The sequence below is a fragment of the Ambystoma mexicanum genome, chromosome 7q (genome assembly GCF_040938575.1).
Source record: "Ambystoma mexicanum isolate Mex_15411 chromosome 7q, UKY_AmexF1_1, whole genome shotgun sequence".
Lineage (NCBI taxonomy): Eukaryota > Metazoa > Chordata > Amphibia > Caudata > Ambystomatidae > Ambystoma > Ambystoma mexicanum.
This window is the reverse complement of record NC_090941.1, coordinates 852,607,047-852,627,605: the sequence shown is the minus strand read 5'-3', so window position 1 is coordinate 852,627,605 and position 20,559 is coordinate 852,607,047. Positions and strand designations below refer to the sequence as shown.

Genomic DNA, 20,559 nt, shown 5'->3' with positions numbered 1-20,559 from the left:
AGCAAACCTAGACCTTAGTGTAACTTGTGCTTCCTCAATAAGTATCAGAAACAACTAGTTATTTTAAAAAAATAAATAAAGAATTCACTTCGAAGGATTTAGTGTGATTTTTCTTAGCCTCAATTGAATCCAATTTTCTACAACATTATCTTCATTGAATTAAGAGTCATTCAATTCATTGCATTTACATCTTCATTGTGAATGGACTTGGACCGATGTTTGCTTCATTGAATTAAAACTCATTCAATTAGTTGCATTTCATTTTCATTGTGAATAAACTTGAATTGATTAGTTATAGTTCATTTTGTCCAGCATAGTCCCATTATGAAAAAACTTGAATTGATTAGTTACATTTCATTTTGTACAGCCTAATCCCGACACGTTTTTCTCTCCCTTAAATACGGCGGTTCCTCAGGGGTATATTGGCTAGGTTACTTCCAAACAAAAACATATCTTTCACTTGTTTAGATACATATGTCAAAAATTGGTAACCTATTAGAAAGGGAAAAGAAAAAAATGTTTGCTTGCAAAAATACATGAGGATAACATTGGCAAGTTTGGGTCATGTATTAACAGTACTTAAACTCAATGACTTACATGGTTTGACATGCGTGGAGTATGCAGAAAGGTGTTTCAAAAAATGGATTGTGGCGATATGACTTCTGAATAGAGTGATGGTGGCTCTGAAGGAAAAGGGGAGATAACAGTGTGTATGCATTCCATTAGGTCATGTGTACAAATGGACTAAAAACTAGACCAGAGCAAATCTTGATCTGCACAAACACTAGCGGCACGTTTTGTAGGCGAAAGTGGGAAAAGATACCTCTGTTTGGACGAGATGTGCTTCTTTCTGTGCGTTCGTCCGAGCGGTGCGATTGCTGATACCGTTGTTGATGATGTGGTGTAAACAGTTGTCCTACGGCGGGATGTAGAATAAAGTTGTGTGTGACGTAGTTACACAGAGGATTTTCAATCACAGTGGTTCAAGTAGACACTTATACTCAAGGTTTCTTGGTAAAAACACTTATTAATTTATTACACAGTCATTTAGAAAACATTTCACTAGAAGAAGACAACATAATATTATATTCCAATACAAAACTCTAAGTTTTTGAGACAGTTTGAGCTCCACTGAAATAGGAACAAAATGGCAGTTCAGTTACTTAGCAGTTAGCAAAAAGGACAGAAAGAAGTAGAATAGATTACATATACTTTCTAGGCAGTGCAAATAGTTTCAGCTCACCAGAAGAGTTCAATTCAAGCCAATAGGCCAGGCCAAAATCAATGGGCTAGTGTTTTGGATAGGAAAGAGCATTTCTGGTATCAAACGGTAAAGTCTTTGCAAAAGTTCTCAGAAGTAGTTTAGGTGAAAAAGGATCATTTGTGGGCTCACAAGCTGATTAGGCCTGCAAGTTGGGAAAGTTTCACAAACTTCCTCCGCGAGAGTGGCGTTCGCTCAATAGGGTTGGCACAGTACCTTCATAAGAAGAAACGAATGATGCTGAAGTTGTGGTTCCCGGCAGTTGCTGTAGATCTCACTGTTCCTGAGCCTCAGTCGTGCGGACAAGAGAGAGGACGTTGGAGCACTCCTGCACTGCACAGGATCGTTGAAGAAAGCAAACAAACTGGAGTCACTTCAGTTCCAGTAGGATGTAGATTCAAGAACACAAGCTGGTGTCCCTCTCTCTGGTTAATCCTAACCAGCCTTGAGAATGGTATCCAGGTGTCTTATGAGTTGATTGGCCCCACCAACTCAAAGGAAGTAGCTGTCCTTGAAGGAGCTTATGTGTCGAATGGAGTTTGGCAATTCAGACCTGCAGCAGGGCTTCACCGGGCAAACCAACAGTCCAGGGTTTGCAGCAGCTGTTCTCTTCCAGTTCGTCTTCGGTTCTTTTGTTCCAGTTGTCGACTTTGCCTTTCAGTCCAGGAGACTCGCCTTTTAAACCGTTTTCTCCCTTTCATTCCAGCCTGGCTGTCACTCACCCAGCAGGGTGGCTGTCCTTGCTGGACAGTCAGCCAGCCAATCACGCCTGAGTGCATTTGGGTGTCCTAGGAGACTAAGCACAGGGTGTTTCAGGCACCTCCCTCACTTCCTCCCCACCCCAGACACTCAGAACCAAGGACGGACTTCAGTCCTGAAGCCCACCTAAGGCACCCAAACAAAGGGACCAAACCTGGTTTGGCATGCAGAGACAAACACTAGAAGGACCTTTCCAAAAAGAAATGGCGAAAAAAGAAAACCAGGACCCATTTAAACAAAGGGGCTTAAGGCGCCATCTTGAAAAACATGGCTTGCGTGATTTTTAGCTACTGGTGTTCGCGGTCGGGAAAAATCATGGTAGTTCGTTGTAAAACCACTGCCACCAGCCTTTTCAATAGGAAAGGGTAGCATTTGACTGCTACATGAGTATTTAGACACAGGATACTATGTAACCCCTCCAGCACTCATTGTAAGATGGAGTGTGCTGGGTCTATGAATTTGGAAAAGACTAGTAAAGTCAATTTCACTTTATATTCTCTGGGAAACAGTAGTTGATCCCAGAGAAGGTATTTAAACGTTTGGGAAGTCTAAAGGACATCCCTGTGTCACTGCACTAAGGGTGCTGTGTAAGACACATGAAAAGATGATGCCTATGGAGTTATCTAAAACTCCATAATCAGAGAACACAAATATAAAACACATATCAAAATACATTAAAGAGTGGCGAAAAAAAGGCTCACACTCTTTCCAGGTAAAGAAATCAAGTCCTCAAAATCCACAAAGTTGCTGGGGGTCTCTAAAGTGAAGGGAATTAGCACATTTCTGAGAATTCTCCCTAACACTGATTAAGCACCCAGTCTTCCGTATTTGTTTCTACTATGTCTTCTCCGTACACTTTCCATAGTTCCAGTATACCTAGCCTGTTCTGGATTTGTTTTCCCTTGTGTGCGGCATGTAAATAGGTGCACATGTATTGCAGAACTATCTTTGAATGAGTGCCTTCTTGTGGACAGGGCATAAACATCTTGCCCGCAGTGTTTCAAACACACTGCATGTTGTATTTAATATATTGGGGCAATGACTTGGAGTGTCCCCATTATAATTGTGTCAAGCACAATTTACTAAATTATATTTCAATTTCTAGCTCACCCCTTTCTCCTTTTCACACCTCTCCCCAACGATACTTTTTCACAATTAATACTTCTGCATCTCTCACCGATACCATGCCTCTTGCTGCACCCAATTCTTCGGAGCTGCATCACAAATGCCACATATGCTCCAAGCAGCCCCACCTCGCTGCTTCTCTCAATCCTTCTAAGTGGCACCAAAACCACCACTTACGCTCCGGACCACATCCCTCGGGTTCACACCACCATCACTTTTCTACCTCCACAAATACACACAACACCACCCTCACAAGACCTAAGCTATCTTAGAACATGAGGCTGGCGCCAGCAATTACTGCACGACAGAATACACTACAGCAGTCTTCTCGACTCCTGTCTCTTTTGTTATTACTGCCCCATATAGAAGCTTATCATGTGATCTTTCCCAACCCTTGTCAGAACCCATCTCCTTTTAACTCTTATTTCTTCACAAGTTCACAATATACAAAAAAGCATTTTTCCAATCTTGCTATGCCTATGTCATACTTACATCTGTGGATCTGCTGAAGGTCTGCTGCATCAAGTCTCCCCTAACAGCCGGCTGTTCAACCATTCCCTACGGGCCAGCCTGCGGGCCCGGGCAGGACTTACTCCAAAGGGGCTCCTGTCAACTACTCTCTGTTGCACGTGATCCTGTTCTTCATAGGGCACCTCCGCAGCCTTGGGGTGACACAGAGAGGACCCCTCGACAGTCCAAGGATGCTTAGCAAACCATCACCTCTGCTACCATCTGTTAAGACAGCCCAGGAAAGTCCCAAATTACCCAGAAGACTTGGAGTCAATCCAGACCGGACTCAAAGACTAAGTAGACAAAGGGGAAGGCAAAGTCCAGCTTTATTATTATCCAAATAAAGCAGGGACAGCATACAAGCATTAAAATCGTGTTTCTCTCAGAGGATACATAGAAAGCAATTGGTTAACTACTACAAATTATCATCACTGACATCATAACATAATCTTAGTTACAAAACCCTACGGGTACGGGGATTGGGTAGTGGTTTGGCTACAAACACACTCTATGGGCCTCATTATGAGTAGTGCGGAATGGGTTTAACGGTGCCGGTAATGGTGCGGGTGCCGTTAAACCCACTCCGCACTATTACGAGGTCCCCACGCGAGACCCGCTCTGGAAGTCTGGTTTTTCCAGACATCCATAGCGGGTTCCTCGAGGGAACCAGGGAGCTAACAACGGACCCGTAATTGACGGGCCATTGTTAGCTCCCTCCCCATTCCCATTGAGCCCGATGGGGGCTCGAATGGGAATGGGGAAGAACCGGGTTCCCTGAAGGAGGAATTACCGGGCCCTCCGAACTCGTAATGGGCCGGTAATTCCCCATTCAGGGAACCCGGACACGATTTTTGGAGGCAGCCAAAGTCGTAATGAGGCCCTATGAGGCCCCATGTGTGTTAACCGTTTGATTGGGTTGCGCATATCTGATAGCTCCACCTGGAACTTCCTCAAAATGTAACAATACATCATCCCTACACCAAGTGATTGGTTGGCAAGCTATTTCATGGGTGACATACCATTGGGGTTTCTAATTGGTTGACTTCTTGCTGACCAACCTTGGGCAATTGACAGGTCGTCAAGACATGAGCCAGGCAGGTAGTAGGAGGAGAGAGGCCCATGGACTCTTCATTAAAAAAAAGTTACCATCCCTCATTCCTAGGCCATGAGCCAGGGTGATCTCTTTGTACTTTGCCTTGTGCAGTATCTTGTGTCTGTGTGTATTTTTAGGGAGTATAGAATGTGTCCTATCTGTGTTCACTTCTAATGAATAGACAATGGATCTAATAACGAGGTTGCTGGTAAGCTGTAGGTAGTACCGGCAGCTTACCGGCAACCTCGGCTTACTGTTTCCACCACCCAATATCCCGGTAATACTGGGATATTACTGGTTGCGGAGGAACCTTAATTTCCCATTCCCATGGAGTCCCAAAGGACTGCATGGGATGGGAACCATTGAAGCACAGGCACTGTTGTTAACAGCATCAGTGTTTCGGTGAATAATCTGCTGGTAGGGGCCAGAACTACCGGCAGGTCAGCCCTGCTGTTAGTTCACCTCCCCTAACGGCAGACTTGGAGTATGCTGGTCCAGAAAAGGTGCTGGTACTTGGCGGCCCAGTTACGTGGCGGGGTGGGGCGATTCACAATCTCCTGTACCGCAAGTAATGGTAGCCGCAGCAGTATCTTTTCCGGGTAACCTAATGGGCATGCTGTGGGGGAATAGAGGCCAAACTCCCAGGGATGAGGTCCACCCGGTCTCAGTGACATGCCGGGCTTGGGTACGCCTTGCACAATTGCATAAGGGCTCTCCAGATTATCATCCCAACCTGCCAATATATGACATTATTGGTATTCGGCTTACATTTAAGAGGTCATTCAAGGATCACTTTCAGAAGCTGGGGATATGGAAACTGGGAGATTTGGTGGTTGATGGGTGTTTTAAACTGTGGGATGAATTGTGGGCTCAAGGGGAGCATAATGCAGTGACTCTGCTTCAGTACTATAGGCTGAGAGGGTTGATGAAGACGAAATGGCCGGACTTTCCAAGGGCTCCTATCCCACAAGTAGTACAGCAACATGTTGTCCAACCCCTGAAAGACAAGAAGATTGTTGCTACCACATACAAGTTGATCAGGAGCAACAATGCAACAACGAGGCGGGGATTCAAGACATCCTGGGAGTCCACATTGGGAATGGAGCTAAGTGAGAAACAATGGGAGCTGGTATGTAGGCAAACTAGAACAATCTCGCTAAACGCTAGGCACAGGTTGGTCCATTATAGATTCTTGCACCAGGCCTACTATACCCCACAGAAACTTAGCAGATTTTACCCTGAGGGGGTCATAGCATGCAAGAGATGTGGAGAAGTGGCAGCGGACTTCTATCATATGGCTTGGGCATGCCCTAGCATACGATCCTATTGGGCCGAGATCGAAAAGACTGTGAAAGAAATGCTCCCTGCGGAACAGAACTATTCACTGGCGCTATGGCTTTTGGCATTAATTGAAGGGGAGTCACAAACTGATAAGAGATTGTAGGCATGGCAATCGGGGTGGCTTGGTATGTTGTGGCCAGGACCTGGGGTAGGAGCACTCCTCCAAGTTTTGCAGCCTGGCTTGAGAACATGAGAATGTGTGAACTCAAGGAAACCAGATATGCTTTGACGCTACCTCCTACTAGTCGACCATTGGATTATTGGGGACCTTTTAGACAATACATGATAAGCGAGGCGTGATCGGAGCAGACCTCAATAACGGGTGACTAAAGGGCAGGAGGGTGGGTGCTGGGGACAGCCTTTACTGTTGGAACGCAATGGGGCAGTGGGGAACGCAAAACTCTATGGCTGAAGATGCTATTGCTTGGACGAGATAATGAGAAATGGACTAACGTAGAGGAGATGGACGAGTCGGGTTGAGGGCAGGGGGATTGGGGCCATGGGGGAGAGTGGTGGGGTGGGGGTGGGAGAGGTTCTCATTTGGGGTTCATGAAGTTCATGACTGCTTTATGTTAAAATCAATAAAGAAAGTTTAAAAAAAAAAGAAAAGGTGCTGGTAACCAGAGTTACCGGCACCTTTTTCCGGACCAGCATGCGCGTAAGGAGCCCCAATGTCTTCCAATTGTGGGTTACGTGTGATTAGACTGTGCATGACATCGAATTACCTCCTATTTATTCAGTGTTTTTCTAATATTACCATGTGTGCTGTGTTTTATGTTGCCAGTGGAGACACTTTTAAGTTATCCTTCATGGAGCTTTTTGGTTTACCATGTCCTTGCATCTGGCCAACAAACACTGGTTGTCCTCTTAATTAATCTGGGAATATATTGCTTGCGTCATTGCTATTTCGTTCGTTCACTCTGCCGTTCCTATCCTCCCTTATTCATGGCAACCTTGGCTTGGGTTGCTAAGTACCTCTCAATGAGTGAAGTGGGGACAAGATCTAGGTGGGGATATTGATGACACAAGGTGGGCCAGAATGTGTAGACAGGCCAATTGCTCGACTACTTCACTCCAATATCGGCACCAGGCCCTGAAACTACTGCACAGATGGCACTACCCCCAGTGAGGATAGCTTGGATGAGGGAGGGATATGACCCACACTGCTGGAAAAGTCATACTGAAAATGGGGACTATGAACACATGTGGTGGAAATGTCCGAAGGTGTATACATATTGGGGGGGAGGTTGTGTCATGGATAAAGGGGGTGGATGGTATCCAGAGAGATCTCTCCCCATAGCTTGTTCTGTTCGGTGTGAATGTGGAAGGGGAGTCTGAAACGGTACAAGGCTACATGCTTCATGTGATGCTGGTAGGGGCTACGTGTTGCCTGGCCCAGAGGTGGAAAAGTTCACGAATGCCAAGGGAAAAGGAGTGGACCACCAAAGTCTGCGCGATATGACAAGGAATATCTAACCCACCTCATAGATGAGTCCAGGTCTAATATTGAGGGATTGTGGCTTCCGTTCTTCGAAAAGTATGGGCGGCTGGCATGATAAGGCTGGGAAAGGACTGGATGGAGGGCCATGGAGTGAAAGTTCCTGGAGGGGACAGTGGGTCCAATGGACATGTTGTCAGTTTTGGGGATTCGGGTGGGGGGATTCATGTGCCCAATGTTCTAGCGTGCACAAAAGAGACACCCTAATTTTGGAGAAAAGACATTAAAATGCGTCCAACTTTTGATGAAGTTTAATTTGAAAGATCCATGGCTGTAGAGGGTGGTGGAGGGGAGGGGAAAACGTTATAATCAGGATGAGTAAGTATTGTACGATTGTTATTATGTGTTGTGACCTAAATGCCAATGAAACTTGATTTTCACCAAAAAAAGTGCTGCTTCAATTTCCAATCTGACACATGCAATGAAACACAAGAGGAGATTGCTGAGCTGAGAGCCCATCTGGGTTGAGCTGTCTATTGCTAGGAAGGCCTAAACGCTGACTGGGCCCCATGGTGGCGAGCGGGAGGCCACCCTTGAGAGTGGAGTGACCAGCCCCCTGCCCTATCTTTCCAGAGGGTCCTGATATGCAGCTGGCTGTCCTGAACTTTAAACAGATGCTTGCTATGAGTGTAGAAAGGAGTCCTGGGAAACCCAAAGGTGGGGAGTCTGTTTGCCTTAAATCCTTTCTCTTTATAGGGGGGGGCAAAACTGTGTAGATCCTTAGCCTACTTAACTAAAAAGATTTATTAAATGTATTCCCCATTTGGTGGAACACTACAGGGTGATTTTTTTTCAAATACGAAATTAACAAAGCTCAGTTCTTCCCAGTGTGCACTGAAAAACTATAGCCTATAATTTAATTTGGTAAACCTTTTTGTCCTGTTGACCCCGACTTCTTTAAGTAAGAGGGGTGCCTTTGTTCTTAAATCAGTTCAATCTTTTTTCCAACTTTCCCCTAACAGAGGCCTTTCAGTGGAGGGGGGTCTGAAATCAAAATTCCCTGAATCATTCCCATGTTTCTGTCCGACTTCCCCAACACAGGCCAAAGTAGGGGGGAGTTGTGAAAAACAAACTGCTTAACCACCCTGTGTTTATTTTAAACCAAAAGAGTGGGTGAAATCATTTTTGCCATATGTATTTGTACCAATCTTGAAAACCTACTGCTAGTTTTTTTTCTTTTAAGTCTGCAGGAAAATAAAAATTGCACAGCACTACATTTTATAATTGTTTTGGTTATGGATCAGTTTAATTATTTCTTGACCCCTGTATTTCTTGTGGCCCCTGTAGTTCAGTGTGATTTCTATTATTTTTAACTTTTAATTTAAATAAATGCAAATATATTTACAGTACACCGGCCTGGTTCTTGGCTCATTGTTAGCTGAGGGGGAGGTGTTGGGGGTGCCGGCGGGAGGGGTGTCCAAGGGGCACGATATGTGTCCGTACTCTGCAGTAGGGCTGAATAAAAGAATCCGGTTATAGAGTTTGTTGTGAGACATCTTGAGTGGGGAGGGAAGGAACTCCCTGTACTGAGAGTGGCTTCTCAACAAACGTTACAGGCCTTTTTGCAACTGTTGAACATGAGTAAACTTTTAGGATGTATATTAACTTGACTGAAAACTTGTATTGTTTTCAACCAACTCTGAACTTGTAAAATGCCACCTTTTTTAACCAATTTTGGAAAATATATGATTACTTAAACATTACTTATTTGATGTTACACCATCGAGTGCCCCCCCTTCCCTCCCTCCCCCTCCCCCCCACCATCCTCTCCTCCTCCGTCCTATTTGTGCCTCCTAGTTTACCGGCCCCCATATTGATTTTCTAGAGACGCCACTGCCTGAACTAATACCGCACAAATCAAATTTCCGCCATAGACTTCAACCAGTTCACCTTTCCAAGAAACCATTATATGTTTTCAGAACCTGCATTAACTTTCGTGATAAAGTGCCAAGAACAAGGCCGCCATGCACACTGACAAGGTTCGATTGAGCAACTGATTAGTAAGGTCACGGGAAAAAGTGCACACTTTAAAAGTATTTAGTAAGAGCCGATTGCTGAATATGGGCACCATTGCCAACAACGACGTCACACACAATTAATGTGAACCCCTGTGAAATGGTAACGACCCCCGAGATTCCTGTCACCCATAGAGCATACAGGGGCGGCTGTTTTCGGTGTGGCCACCTACTCCCGTTGCTCTGGTAACGAGTGGGCCACGCCTGGGGCCCGTGAGCGGCGCGCTGCTCTGACTGGCGGGAGTTCACTGAGGAGGGCGGGACTCGGGCCGGCGGGAGAAGCGGCGCGCACAACCCCAGCCCCTACCTGCCGCACAAGCACAGGACAGGACGGGCGGACCGGAGAGCGCCAGCAGCACGTGGAGAGACGGACAGAGCAGGTGAGTGGCACACATCGCCCCCCCCCCCCGGGACTACAGCCGTGCCCAGGGGAGCGCAAGGGAAGACGGGCAGGGGATCTCTGTGGTGGGAGGACACTGCTAGGGACTGCAGGCACAGTTTCATCATCGGCTGCCAGCCTGCAGACTTGCCCATAGGTCGGGCATGGGAGCTGCGGTAGGGAGAGTGGGGCACCCCAACAGCACATGCCAGGGCAGCAGGACAAGATAATAGGCAGTGCCACTGTAAGCAGATGTACAGCAGTGGAGCAGAGTGTGATTCTTTCTTTCTTTCTTGCTTTCTTGCTTTCTTGCTTTCCTTCCTCACTTCCAAACTTCTGTAATGTGTGAAGGCAACGACAAGTTGGATATTGAGAATTTTTAATTTCTTATGCAATTGTTAAATATAAATTTCTTCCACTGAAACATAATGGAAACGGAAAAAAGGGAATGCTTTAAAAAACACGGTGGCAGTTCAGTTTATAAAAATGCCTCTGAATCATTTGGTGTAACAAGATTTATCTTTTATCAATTTAAGTCTGGGTATTTCAACAGGCAGTGCAGGAATGTGTAGTTTATAATAAAATGATGCTCGATAAACCTAAAACAAAATGCTAAGGTCGTATTATACATCTGATCATTCTATGAAATGTCCACCCCCGCCCCCATCTAACATGCTATCAAATGTGTCAGTCTTTAGGAGTCAGGTACGAGCTGACGTTGTGCAATGAATATAGTTCCAAAAGTACGCCCATGGGGGAAAAAAGTGCTTGATGGATATGCATCGCCCAACCATGCATAGCCACTGAGAATGCTAACGGGACGCTTATTATTACCATGCAATGATCCCACCTGCGCCCATATAGAAAGGTGGCAAACAAATGCACATCAGCCTTGATCCCACTTCCAAAAGGGGGCCTGAGCTGCAAGGCCTTGTCCACTTTTGCACTCTGTACAGGAACACCATAAACTAATTGCAGACACGTGTCATACCCCTCCCGCATATTCTCTGGCAACATGAGATGTAAGAAACATTGACAGGGTGGGATGGATAATGCCAACATTTTCCACCCACTGGCACAGCCGCTGTGTAGGATTCCATTCCATTGTTTTATATTTCTTTAGAAATCTGAATGCGCAATGATGTAAGAGTCTGGGATTAAATCGATTGTGACCAAGTAATGAGGTTTAATATAATCTCTTGCCTGCTCCCTCATGTTCTCATGGCTTCGCTGTCAGCACTTTTCCTTACGTTTGTCCTATTCATGGGTCCCAACATCGCAAGTGAGGTTAACATCAAGGAATGAAATGCACCCTAAATTGCGTTTTGCTTTTGAAATGTAGGACGTTAATGTATGTAAGCTATGTTAGAGTGCCAAAATGTTTCCATTCAGCCATCTTAAGGTGCTTTTACCCCATAGGGTCTTCCAGTAAGCAAAATCAGTCTGCCCACCAAAGCGTTAAATACACAAGTTAACGGCAATGCTTCGGGGCAATGCTTGGTCACCCCTTTCATTCACCGCCTCGCTAGAAATATTCATGTTGGGACAGGTGTGTTTTCTCAGAGAAAAAGCACAGGACAGAATTGGCCCTCTGAGATCACCAGGGTCATTATTTATGAGACTGCTTAAGAATCCAAGGACTCAAGAAATCATGGGCCAGATTGCAGAAACTTTGCACCAATGGAGGTACAAAGATGCATCGCAATAAAGCACTATGGCAAAGCTTTCCCTTGTGCAAAAAATATTGGGGCCATATTAGAAAACATTTGCACCAGGACAAGGGCACTTTTGCATTGTATAAGCTTTAGGGCTAAAATTGTCTTAGTGCGAAAAACATGCACTTTCAATGCATGGTTGCACCACAGCAATACCATTCTGTATTGCCCTTGTCGTGCAAAGGTTTTCTAATATGGCCCTAATGTTTTTTGCACTAGTGCAAACTCTCCCATAGTGCTAATGCACTCCTTTAACGACAACCAAACTCCCAAAGTCATCCAGCGCTTGACCTACCACTGCTAATTACCCCATTCATCAAACCTACTACCAAATTCATTATTCTAGGAGACGTTAATCTGGGCTTCAATGACCCGTCCAATGCTAAAGCCTTTTCCCTTGCCAATGCTCTGGCCGAAATGAATATCTCCGTTTCCCAGCTCACCCATGACAGGGCGCATCCTCGACTTGATACTTTCCACCAATGCACCCCTTGACATACTTACTATAAACCCGGAACCTTGGTCGGATCACTCCATGATAGAGTTTAACATCCTTCTCCCTCACCCTGTGATCTCCCCAGCCCACTCCACCACGCCCATTCTGATCCACAATATCTGCAAACGTACTGAACTGACACTTGGGCCCATACTACAATCACTACTTACCCCCGAGGTCCCTGTAGGAAATGATCTCCAAAGTCTCTCTGACCTCTACCACCAGAGCCTCGCTCTGCCAGGGTCCTGCACGGCCTACTCAAATCTATAACACCCAGACCAGGCAAATCAGCCAACCTTTGGTTGACAGATGAGCTTGTCACCCTCCGTAGACGTAAAAGATCTTTTGAACACCTTTGGAAGAACCACCCTTCTTCCGACAACCTGTATAACCTCTCCACCATGGCCAAAACCTACAAACAAGCCCTTATCACTAGTAAAGCTAACGCTTACAATTACTGCATCTCCAACGCCAGTTCCAATGCCAAAGAACTCCTTGCAATCCTCAAAGAGTTAGAGAACCCTGTCCACTCAGAAAAAGCACGGTGCACCACCATCCAAACCACTCTTGCCAATTAAATTGTCACCTTCAGAGACAAAATTACTATGAAAAGGACACAACTCGAGGACCAGCCCTTACCTAAAAGCCTCAACACTGCCACCCATTATCACTAACCACCTCTCCCTACCCTTCCACTTCACCCAAGTCACTCAGGCTAAGGTACTTGAAACCATCCTGACCCTCAAACCCACCAACTGCAAGGGTGACATGGGCCCTGCCCACATTGTCAAACTCTGTGCCACGACACTGACCCCAGTCATTACAGATTTCATCAATGCCTCCTTTGCGACCAACACAGTCCCACCCAACCTCAAAGCTGCTTGGATCTCACCAATCCTCAAGAAACCATCACTCGACCCCACTCTCCCTACCAATTATTGCTGCATTTCCCCGGTACCCTTCCTCCTCAAAATCCTGGATTGTATAGCCTACTACCAAGTACAACTATGCCTTGAAAAATACCACCGCTTAGGTGCCAGAAAATCAGGCGTCTGCCCCAAACATAGCATAGAAACTGCCCTGTTAGACCTTAAAATTCAATTAGACACTATTTGTGATTCAGGTAACTTGGCCATCCTATTCCTGCTAGACCTTTCCGAAGCCTTTGACTTAATGGATCATGATACTCTGTATCAACAACTCCAACCTAACTTCCATTCTCCCTAGAAGCCACTGAATGGATCAAGTCCTTCCTCAGTGAACGCTCCTTTAGGATATTCATTGTTGACTCTGCAGCTGATCCTATTGTTGTTCCCCTTGGAGTGCCCCAAGGCTCCTGTCTCTCCCTGAAACTTTATAACACATACACCAAGCCATTATTCGAACTGCTTGACTCCCTTAGCATCAGCTATGCTAACGTTGCTGATGACACCCAATTCGTCATCCCAATCTTTGGCATCTACACAGAGGATACTACTGCCATCAATAAGTTATATTAGATCATCCAATACTGGGTGGCCACCCACAACCTTTGCCTAAACTACGCCAAAACAAATCTGCTAACCATACCTGTTTCTAAACATGTCAAAACCCTAGGAATCCACCTAGATGCTGAACTCTCCATGACCAATCTCATCAAAGCCATAGCCTCCTCAACTGCCTATCCCGCCAAGCTTATCTCACTAAGCAGACAATTCCTCTCCAGAGAACTCCCTCACATTGGCACAAGCCATTATAAACAGCAAACTCGACTACTGCAAGATCCTCCTCATGGGTACCTCCAAGAAAAACGTTGCCAAATTACAACTCCCAAAAACAAAGCCCTTGGAGCTGCCCATGGATTGCGTCGCTCTGATCACATCTCAGCCTCCAGAGGAGACATCCACTGGCTTCCCATCAAAGCCTGCATCGAATTCAAGACTCTTACTATTAGATGCATTTATTAAGAAGCCCCTTTATTTGAACAACAGAATTGACCAAAAAAAAACATCTGCGGCAGCTACGATCCCCTACCAGCATCACGCTGTCCACCCCCAGATTTAACAGTAAAAGAGCAGGAGGGGTAAGCTCACCTCCTCCCCCAGCATCAGAAACAAACGTTCCTACCTCTCTTTTAGAAAACGTGTGAAACCCTGGCTGTTTAAAAATATAACTAGCTGGTCCGCATTCCCTGCCTTCTTTTCTTCCTGAGTTTCTGCACCTGTCTATATTCTGTACAAAAGCTGTGATAACCTCGGGTCTGGGCTTACATAAATGTAATGAATAAGTATTTGCACGGGTGAAAAGTTTCTGTAATTTGACCCGTGTGTCTTGGGTTACAATCATGTAAGATAACAGCCCTGTAAGTCTAAGTTATCACGCGCAGCATGTCACAGTGGGCCAAACCCACGTCATACGGTTGTCTGTTTTACTATTCCACATGTTAAAAACAGAGGTGTATTCCACTGGGCATTTAGGATTCCCATTTTGTCTTCTCCCTTTATGACAGAACTGAGAGAAAGAAAAACACCGATATGGGGCAACACATGAACAGCTTTGAAGAGTATTTTGATATGAGGTAAGTGATTGGATGCGAGTGAAACGTAGGCGGCGTAGAGTTTGTTTATTTGTGGGTTTATATGTTTTTTTGGAAAGTGGAGCACCCCTCCGCCCCCAGGTGGATGCCATCAATAAAAGGGAAAGGGGGAAGGTATACGCTATAGGTAGTTCATTTCTCCCAACACGAGGCACGGCTCCAGTGTGGAGTACTAGTGTGGGAACTTCCGAAAGCTGCAGGCGTGCAAGGGCCAAACAACCGGGACAGCAGGGTAGGGAAGGACTTAGTGGTGGGCTGGCCTATAGGGGACTCTGGAGATATCGCAGTAGGCCTCTGCGCCCTGGGCCTCTTTTGTGTGGTAACCTATTTGATTTCCAAATGTCCCCATAGGAAAAGGGTTGGGTTAGCTGAACATGTGCAATATAGGGCCACTTTGAGCATTAATTCCAGGTCCTCTTTTTGTTCCCAGTCCACTGCTGGGAGGACTGCTGCAGACTGAGTGACGTCTGCTGTGAGCGAGTTACAGCAGAGCTGGGGACCTTAGAGCTCCGCCATCAATGCACTCCTTTCCCCCTGCCATGGAATGCCATGTAATGTAAAGTGGTCTTATAGAGCGCACTTTTGCCAATAATGTTGGCTTCGCTGCCATGGCTCTGTAAGAAAGGAGGGCCTGGTGCGTTAGTCGGAAAGCAGGAAGGCAGATGTGCAAACCTGTGGTGTTGGAAGTATGCAGGTCTGAAGTACCCCTGCTGATTTGAAACTCTCTGGGCCTGGTTGGATTGTGCCATTATAAAAGACTTCTGTAAATCAGATCCTCTGTGTTCTATGTGGTTTGTATGGACTGGGGCAGGTTAGCCTTAGGGGCAAACCCACCCACCCCCGATGGTGAAGTGCAGCTTTCACTGCTAGTCAGGTGTGCTAATCTCAGCAGTGCTGGTAATATCGGTGCAAAATGCAAAGCATTAGTACAACTGGTACCACATGCTACTTGTGCTGCTGATACTCTTTACATAGTGTCTGTCTGTGTAGTTTTAATATTCTTAGAGCTTAAGACTGCGACACAATTACATTCACTTGGTTTGCCTATGTGCTTAGACCATTTTAACAGTTTTTAATTTAAATGTTTTTTCCATGTGTGCTTTTTGATGAATTTCTATATCCAATGTCTGGACCTCACACTGTAATGCAGCTCCACACAACGAGGGTCATTATGAGTACGACAGTGTGGTAAAAATAGGCGGTAATGGAGTGGTAACTCAGTTACCGCTGAATTACCACACCACCGTACAACAAATTTTGCAGTGAAGTGGAGTATTCAACTTTTCCACTTTACTATAATAAATCGGCAACATCGGTGGAATTACCGCCAGCGGTAATTCTGCTGAAATCCCCATGGACCCCCATGGACTCTAATAAATGGGGACTAATACCACCTACCACCACTTGTAATCCGGTGGTAAATCCACCGGACCAAGTGGCAGTAACAGTAATTCCGTTTGGTGGTATTCCGGTGGATTTAAAAGGGTCAAGGGTAGGGACTTCCAATGTTGCACATCCCTTGTGAACCTGTCCGTAATAGGTTGTAGGTTGTTCAATGTGTAGTCGTCGAGATTTCTTGTGATCTGGACACCCAGATATCGGAACTGTTCATGCGCGACTTTGTATGGGCAGGGCTCAGGGGCCTCGTTTCCAAGATGATTCAAAGCGAACAATGTAGATTTAGATCGGTTCACCCTCAGGCCACTGAATGTTCCGTATTCCTGTAGTAGCTTTGTTACTACTGGGCATGCTGTTTTAGGGTGCTGGAAGTATATCAGTAGGTCGTCCGCATATAGGGAGACTCTGTCTTCCCATTCTGTTCCTCCAGGGATGCCATCCCAAGTTTGCGTCTCTCGTAGCCATTGGACCAGTGGTTCCATGGCCAGAGCGAAAAGGAGGGCCTATAGTGGACAGCCTTGTCGCGTCCCCTTTTCTAGTGTAAAGGATTGCGATGTCCAGCCATTCACCTTCACCTCTGCCATCGGTGCCTCATATAGCAGTTGGACCCAGGTGATGAAGCGTTCGCCAATCCTCATCTTGCGCATGATCGCCCAGAGCGCCTCCCAGTGGACCGAGTCGAAGGCCTTCTCAAAGTCCACTGCGAGTACTCCCACAGGGGCATCCAGTGTCCGGGCACGCTCAATGGCCAGGTGTAGCTTGCGTATGTTCATTCTCGTGGATCTACCAGGCATAAAGCCACATTGATCTGGGTGTATTAGGGATGTTATGACCTGTTGTAGTCGTGTGGCTAACAGCTTCGCCAGTACCTTTGTTTCGCTGTTAATCAGAGATATTGGCCGATAGGAGCCGCAGTCGTCCGGAGGTTTGTCTGCTTTGGGTAAGACAATTATTGTCGCCTTCCTTAAGTCTGCTGGTAAGCTGCCTTCGTCTCGGGCACGTAAATACAATTTAAGTAAATGTGGGGCCACTTCAGTTCCGCCTATCTTCTTCCAAGTTTCAATGGGGAAGCCGTTCGGACCAGGTGTCTTTCCAGATTGTAGGAGCATCATAGCTGCCACTATCTCGTCCTCTGTGATTTCCACTTCCAGCATTGCTGTTTGTTCTTCAGTGAGAGACGGAAGGACGATCCTTTCCAGCACAGAGGTTTCGGTGGGGAGCTGAGGTGCGCTGTATAACTTCTCATAATATTTAGCAAATTCCTCCGCGATGTCTGCATCTGTTGACTTTATTTCAGCGTTTTGTGTTCTGATCGCTCTCACTTGATTGTGGCCCTCGTCCCTTCGCTCAAGCCACGCTAGCATCTTCCCAGCTTTATCTCCTGTTTTGTAAATTCTGGCTCTCATCGCTCCGTGTGCCTCTTTAGCATTGTCCAGAGCGATATTCTGCAGTTTTTTCTGAGCTAGGATCAGGGCTCTATTCGTGCCAGGGTTGTCCTGGATTAGATGCGTTTCCTCCGCTGATCTGACAGTTGCTTCTGCTTCCCTTGTCGATTACAAGTGTGCTTTCTTTTGTGCCGAGGTCCAGGAGATAATTTCTCCACGAATCACAGTTTTGTAAGCTTCCCACAGAGTGATGGGGGAGTCCACAGTACCTTCATTCAATTCGAAGTATGTTGTGCTAGCGTTCTGTAGTCGCTCTACCAGTTCCGGGGATCCCAGATGGTAATTGTTCAATCTCCATACTGGAGGTGGGAGTGGTTTGTATGTTGCAATGGACATGAGCAGGGGGAAGTGATCCGAGATGCCTCTTGGGAGGTATTCTGCCTGTGTCGCTGTATGGATTATTGATGCCGGTATGAAAAAATAGTCCAGGCGTGACAAGGACGCATGTACCCCAGAGTGGTAGGAGAATTTCCTGCCTTCCGGGTGGAGATCCCGCCACACGTCTCTGATTCCAAAGGCTTCTACAAAGCTGGCTAGGTTAGTCCGGCGATTTGGATCTCTACTGCGCAGGTGTGTGCGATCTTGAACGTTATCCATTACGTCGTTGAAATCTCCTCCCATGATCAGGATGTCTGCCGTGTCCATCGTAAGCAGTGGCGTTATGTCTGCTATCAGCGTGGCTTGTAGTGCGGGTGGGGCATAGATCAAGGGACACAGGAGAGTCTATCGACGCACAGACACTCGCAAACTACGCGCAAAGAGCTGTGTGCATATTGGGAAACACAAACTGCGCTTTATCTTCAGAGACAAGGAGGAGCATGTTGCTCAAAATTGACAGTAAATTAGGAGATTTAACCACCTATGAAGCAGGCGAGACTGCACAAGGCCTCCTATTCAGAGTGACATTTGCAAAAGAGATGAACAAATTTGTGGGAACATTCACAGCACTCAAAAAGGCACAATCCTCCATGTAATTGTTTAATTTTGATATTTGCTTATTGACATTTCAACATTTGATAGTTAGTCTCAGGACATTATTCCGTAATTTGTGTGAACAACGCCAAAGAACAAAAAACAATCCTCCATAAGGAAGATGTTTCCAGACCAAGTTTTTGCAGGGGTCAGTTGCTACAGAGGTTGAGCGACCGGTCGCTGCAAAGGTTGAGCCCCGGTCGCTGCACAGGTCGAGCGACCGGTCGCTGCACAGGTCGAGCGACCGGTCGCTTCCATGCGCAGATACGACCTCCAGGGCCTAAAGCCCAATATTGGGAAACAAGGCAGTAGGACACCTTCTTCCCATCCCACGGAAGAGGGTTCAGAGGCCGCAGGGGCAGAGCTGCCTATTGACACCAAGGCGCAGGAACAACTGAGCACAGTTCCACATGTATACCCCCAGTGGGAGGGAGAACTCGACAGCATTTAGACAATTGGTGCAAGCTGTCTGGAGATGCCTGGGTCTTTCAGACAGTAGCAGGGTTCAGGCTAGAATTTGTGGGTTCCTCACTGCAAGCGCAGCATCCGTGGCTAGTACATTCCTCACAAGCAGAGGCGCAGTTATTAGAAATTGAGTTGGAGCAACTAAGACTGAAGAGAGCTATAGAGAGAGGTCTCCCCTACAAGGGGGAGTTTTACAGCACTAGGTTCCTGATTCAACAGTGAGACCAGTGATTAATCTAAAGAGCCTTAACAGCTGGCTCGTATACTGCCATTTCAAGATGGAAGGGATCCATCTCAGAGACATTCCCAGGGAAGGAGACTGGCTAGTGCAATTGGACCTCAAGGATGCCTATCTCACCATGCCAGTAGCAGAAGAGTGCAGCCCCTTCTTAAGATTTCTCTGGAAGGGACTAACCTGGCAATTCAGGTGCATGCCTTTTGGGCTGTCTTCAGCTCATTGGGCCTTTACCAAACTCTTGAGACCAGAAGCTACAGCAATAGTGGAGAGGGGCGCGAGGATGATAGTATATCTAGACGGCATTCTCTTCCTAGTTCAGGACACAGCTCTTATGCTGGAGCAAGTCCCCAGCAAATGCATGGAGTTCCTAGGGTTCGTCGTGGACACTGCCAAGGCAATGCTAGAACTTCCAGCTCCCAAACTCAGAGCGATCAAGAAAGAGCTGAGGGGGGTGATACGGAAGAAGGTTATATTGCTTCAGAATCTAGCCAGAGTAGTGAGTCTGCTGGCATCTTCGATACAAGCGATCTTCCCGGGACCTTTAAACTACAGGGCTCTTCAGGGGTTAAAGATTAGACACCTGCAAGAGGGAAGCCTTGGCAGAGCTAAGGTGGTGGCTCCATAACATGGAGGCATGGAACGGCCGCACCATTCGGCGACGCTCCAGACCTGTTAATAGAGTCAGACGCAAGCAGGTCAGGCTGGGGTGGAAGGTATATAAATGCCATATCATATCAAGGTACGGCCAACTGGAGATGGGCGGAAGATGGTCGCAGGAAGAGTTAGCCCTGGACATCAATTGCCTAGATTTGCTTGCCGGCTCTTTTGCAGTAAAGGCACTCATGCAGGACTGGGCAAGATGTTGCATCCTCTTTCTTATGGACAACATAGGAGTCCGCTACATCAGTCATGTGGAGGGAACCAGATCCTGGATGCAAGCGGAACTGGCAAAAGACTTCTGGCACTATTGCCTGAGCAACCAAGTCTCCATCACGGCAGAGTACTTGCCAGGAGTGCAGAATGTAGTAGCGGATTGCAACACGCGCTACCTAAAGGACTTGAGACTACACAAGGATACTTTCCCGAGGATACAAGAGCTCTGGGGTCCTGTCCATATGGATCTCTTGCCGTCTCACCTGAATGCACAACTGCGCAGGTACTTCCATTGGAGACTGGAACCAGGAAGGCTGGGCATGGATGCATTTCTCCAAGATTGGAACGGTCTGACACACTATGTCTTTCCCACATTTATCATGATGGCCAGGACCCTAGCG

The 20,559-nt window shown here is 46.5% G+C and overlaps 1 protein-coding gene across 4 annotated transcripts in view; it reads left to right on the top strand.

The window, feature by feature from the left end:
* The window catches only part of DEUP1 (deuterosome assembly protein 1), a 688,113-nt gene that overhangs the window by 232,697 nt on the left and 434,857 nt on the right, over positions 1 to 20,559 (top strand). For 2 of the 4 annotated variants that reach the window (XM_069639298.1, XM_069639300.1), the window contains exon 2: positions 14,681 to 14,749. The exons of 1 other annotated variant lie outside the window; for it this stretch is intronic. In XM_069639298.1, the coding sequence (XP_069495399.1) occupies positions 14,681 to 14,749 (69 nt within the window). Of the gene's footprint in view, positions 1 to 9,894; positions 9,983 to 14,680; positions 14,750 to 20,559 lie in introns of those variants that run through there. One more of the 4 variants, XM_069639301.1, reaches the window with a different exon arrangement.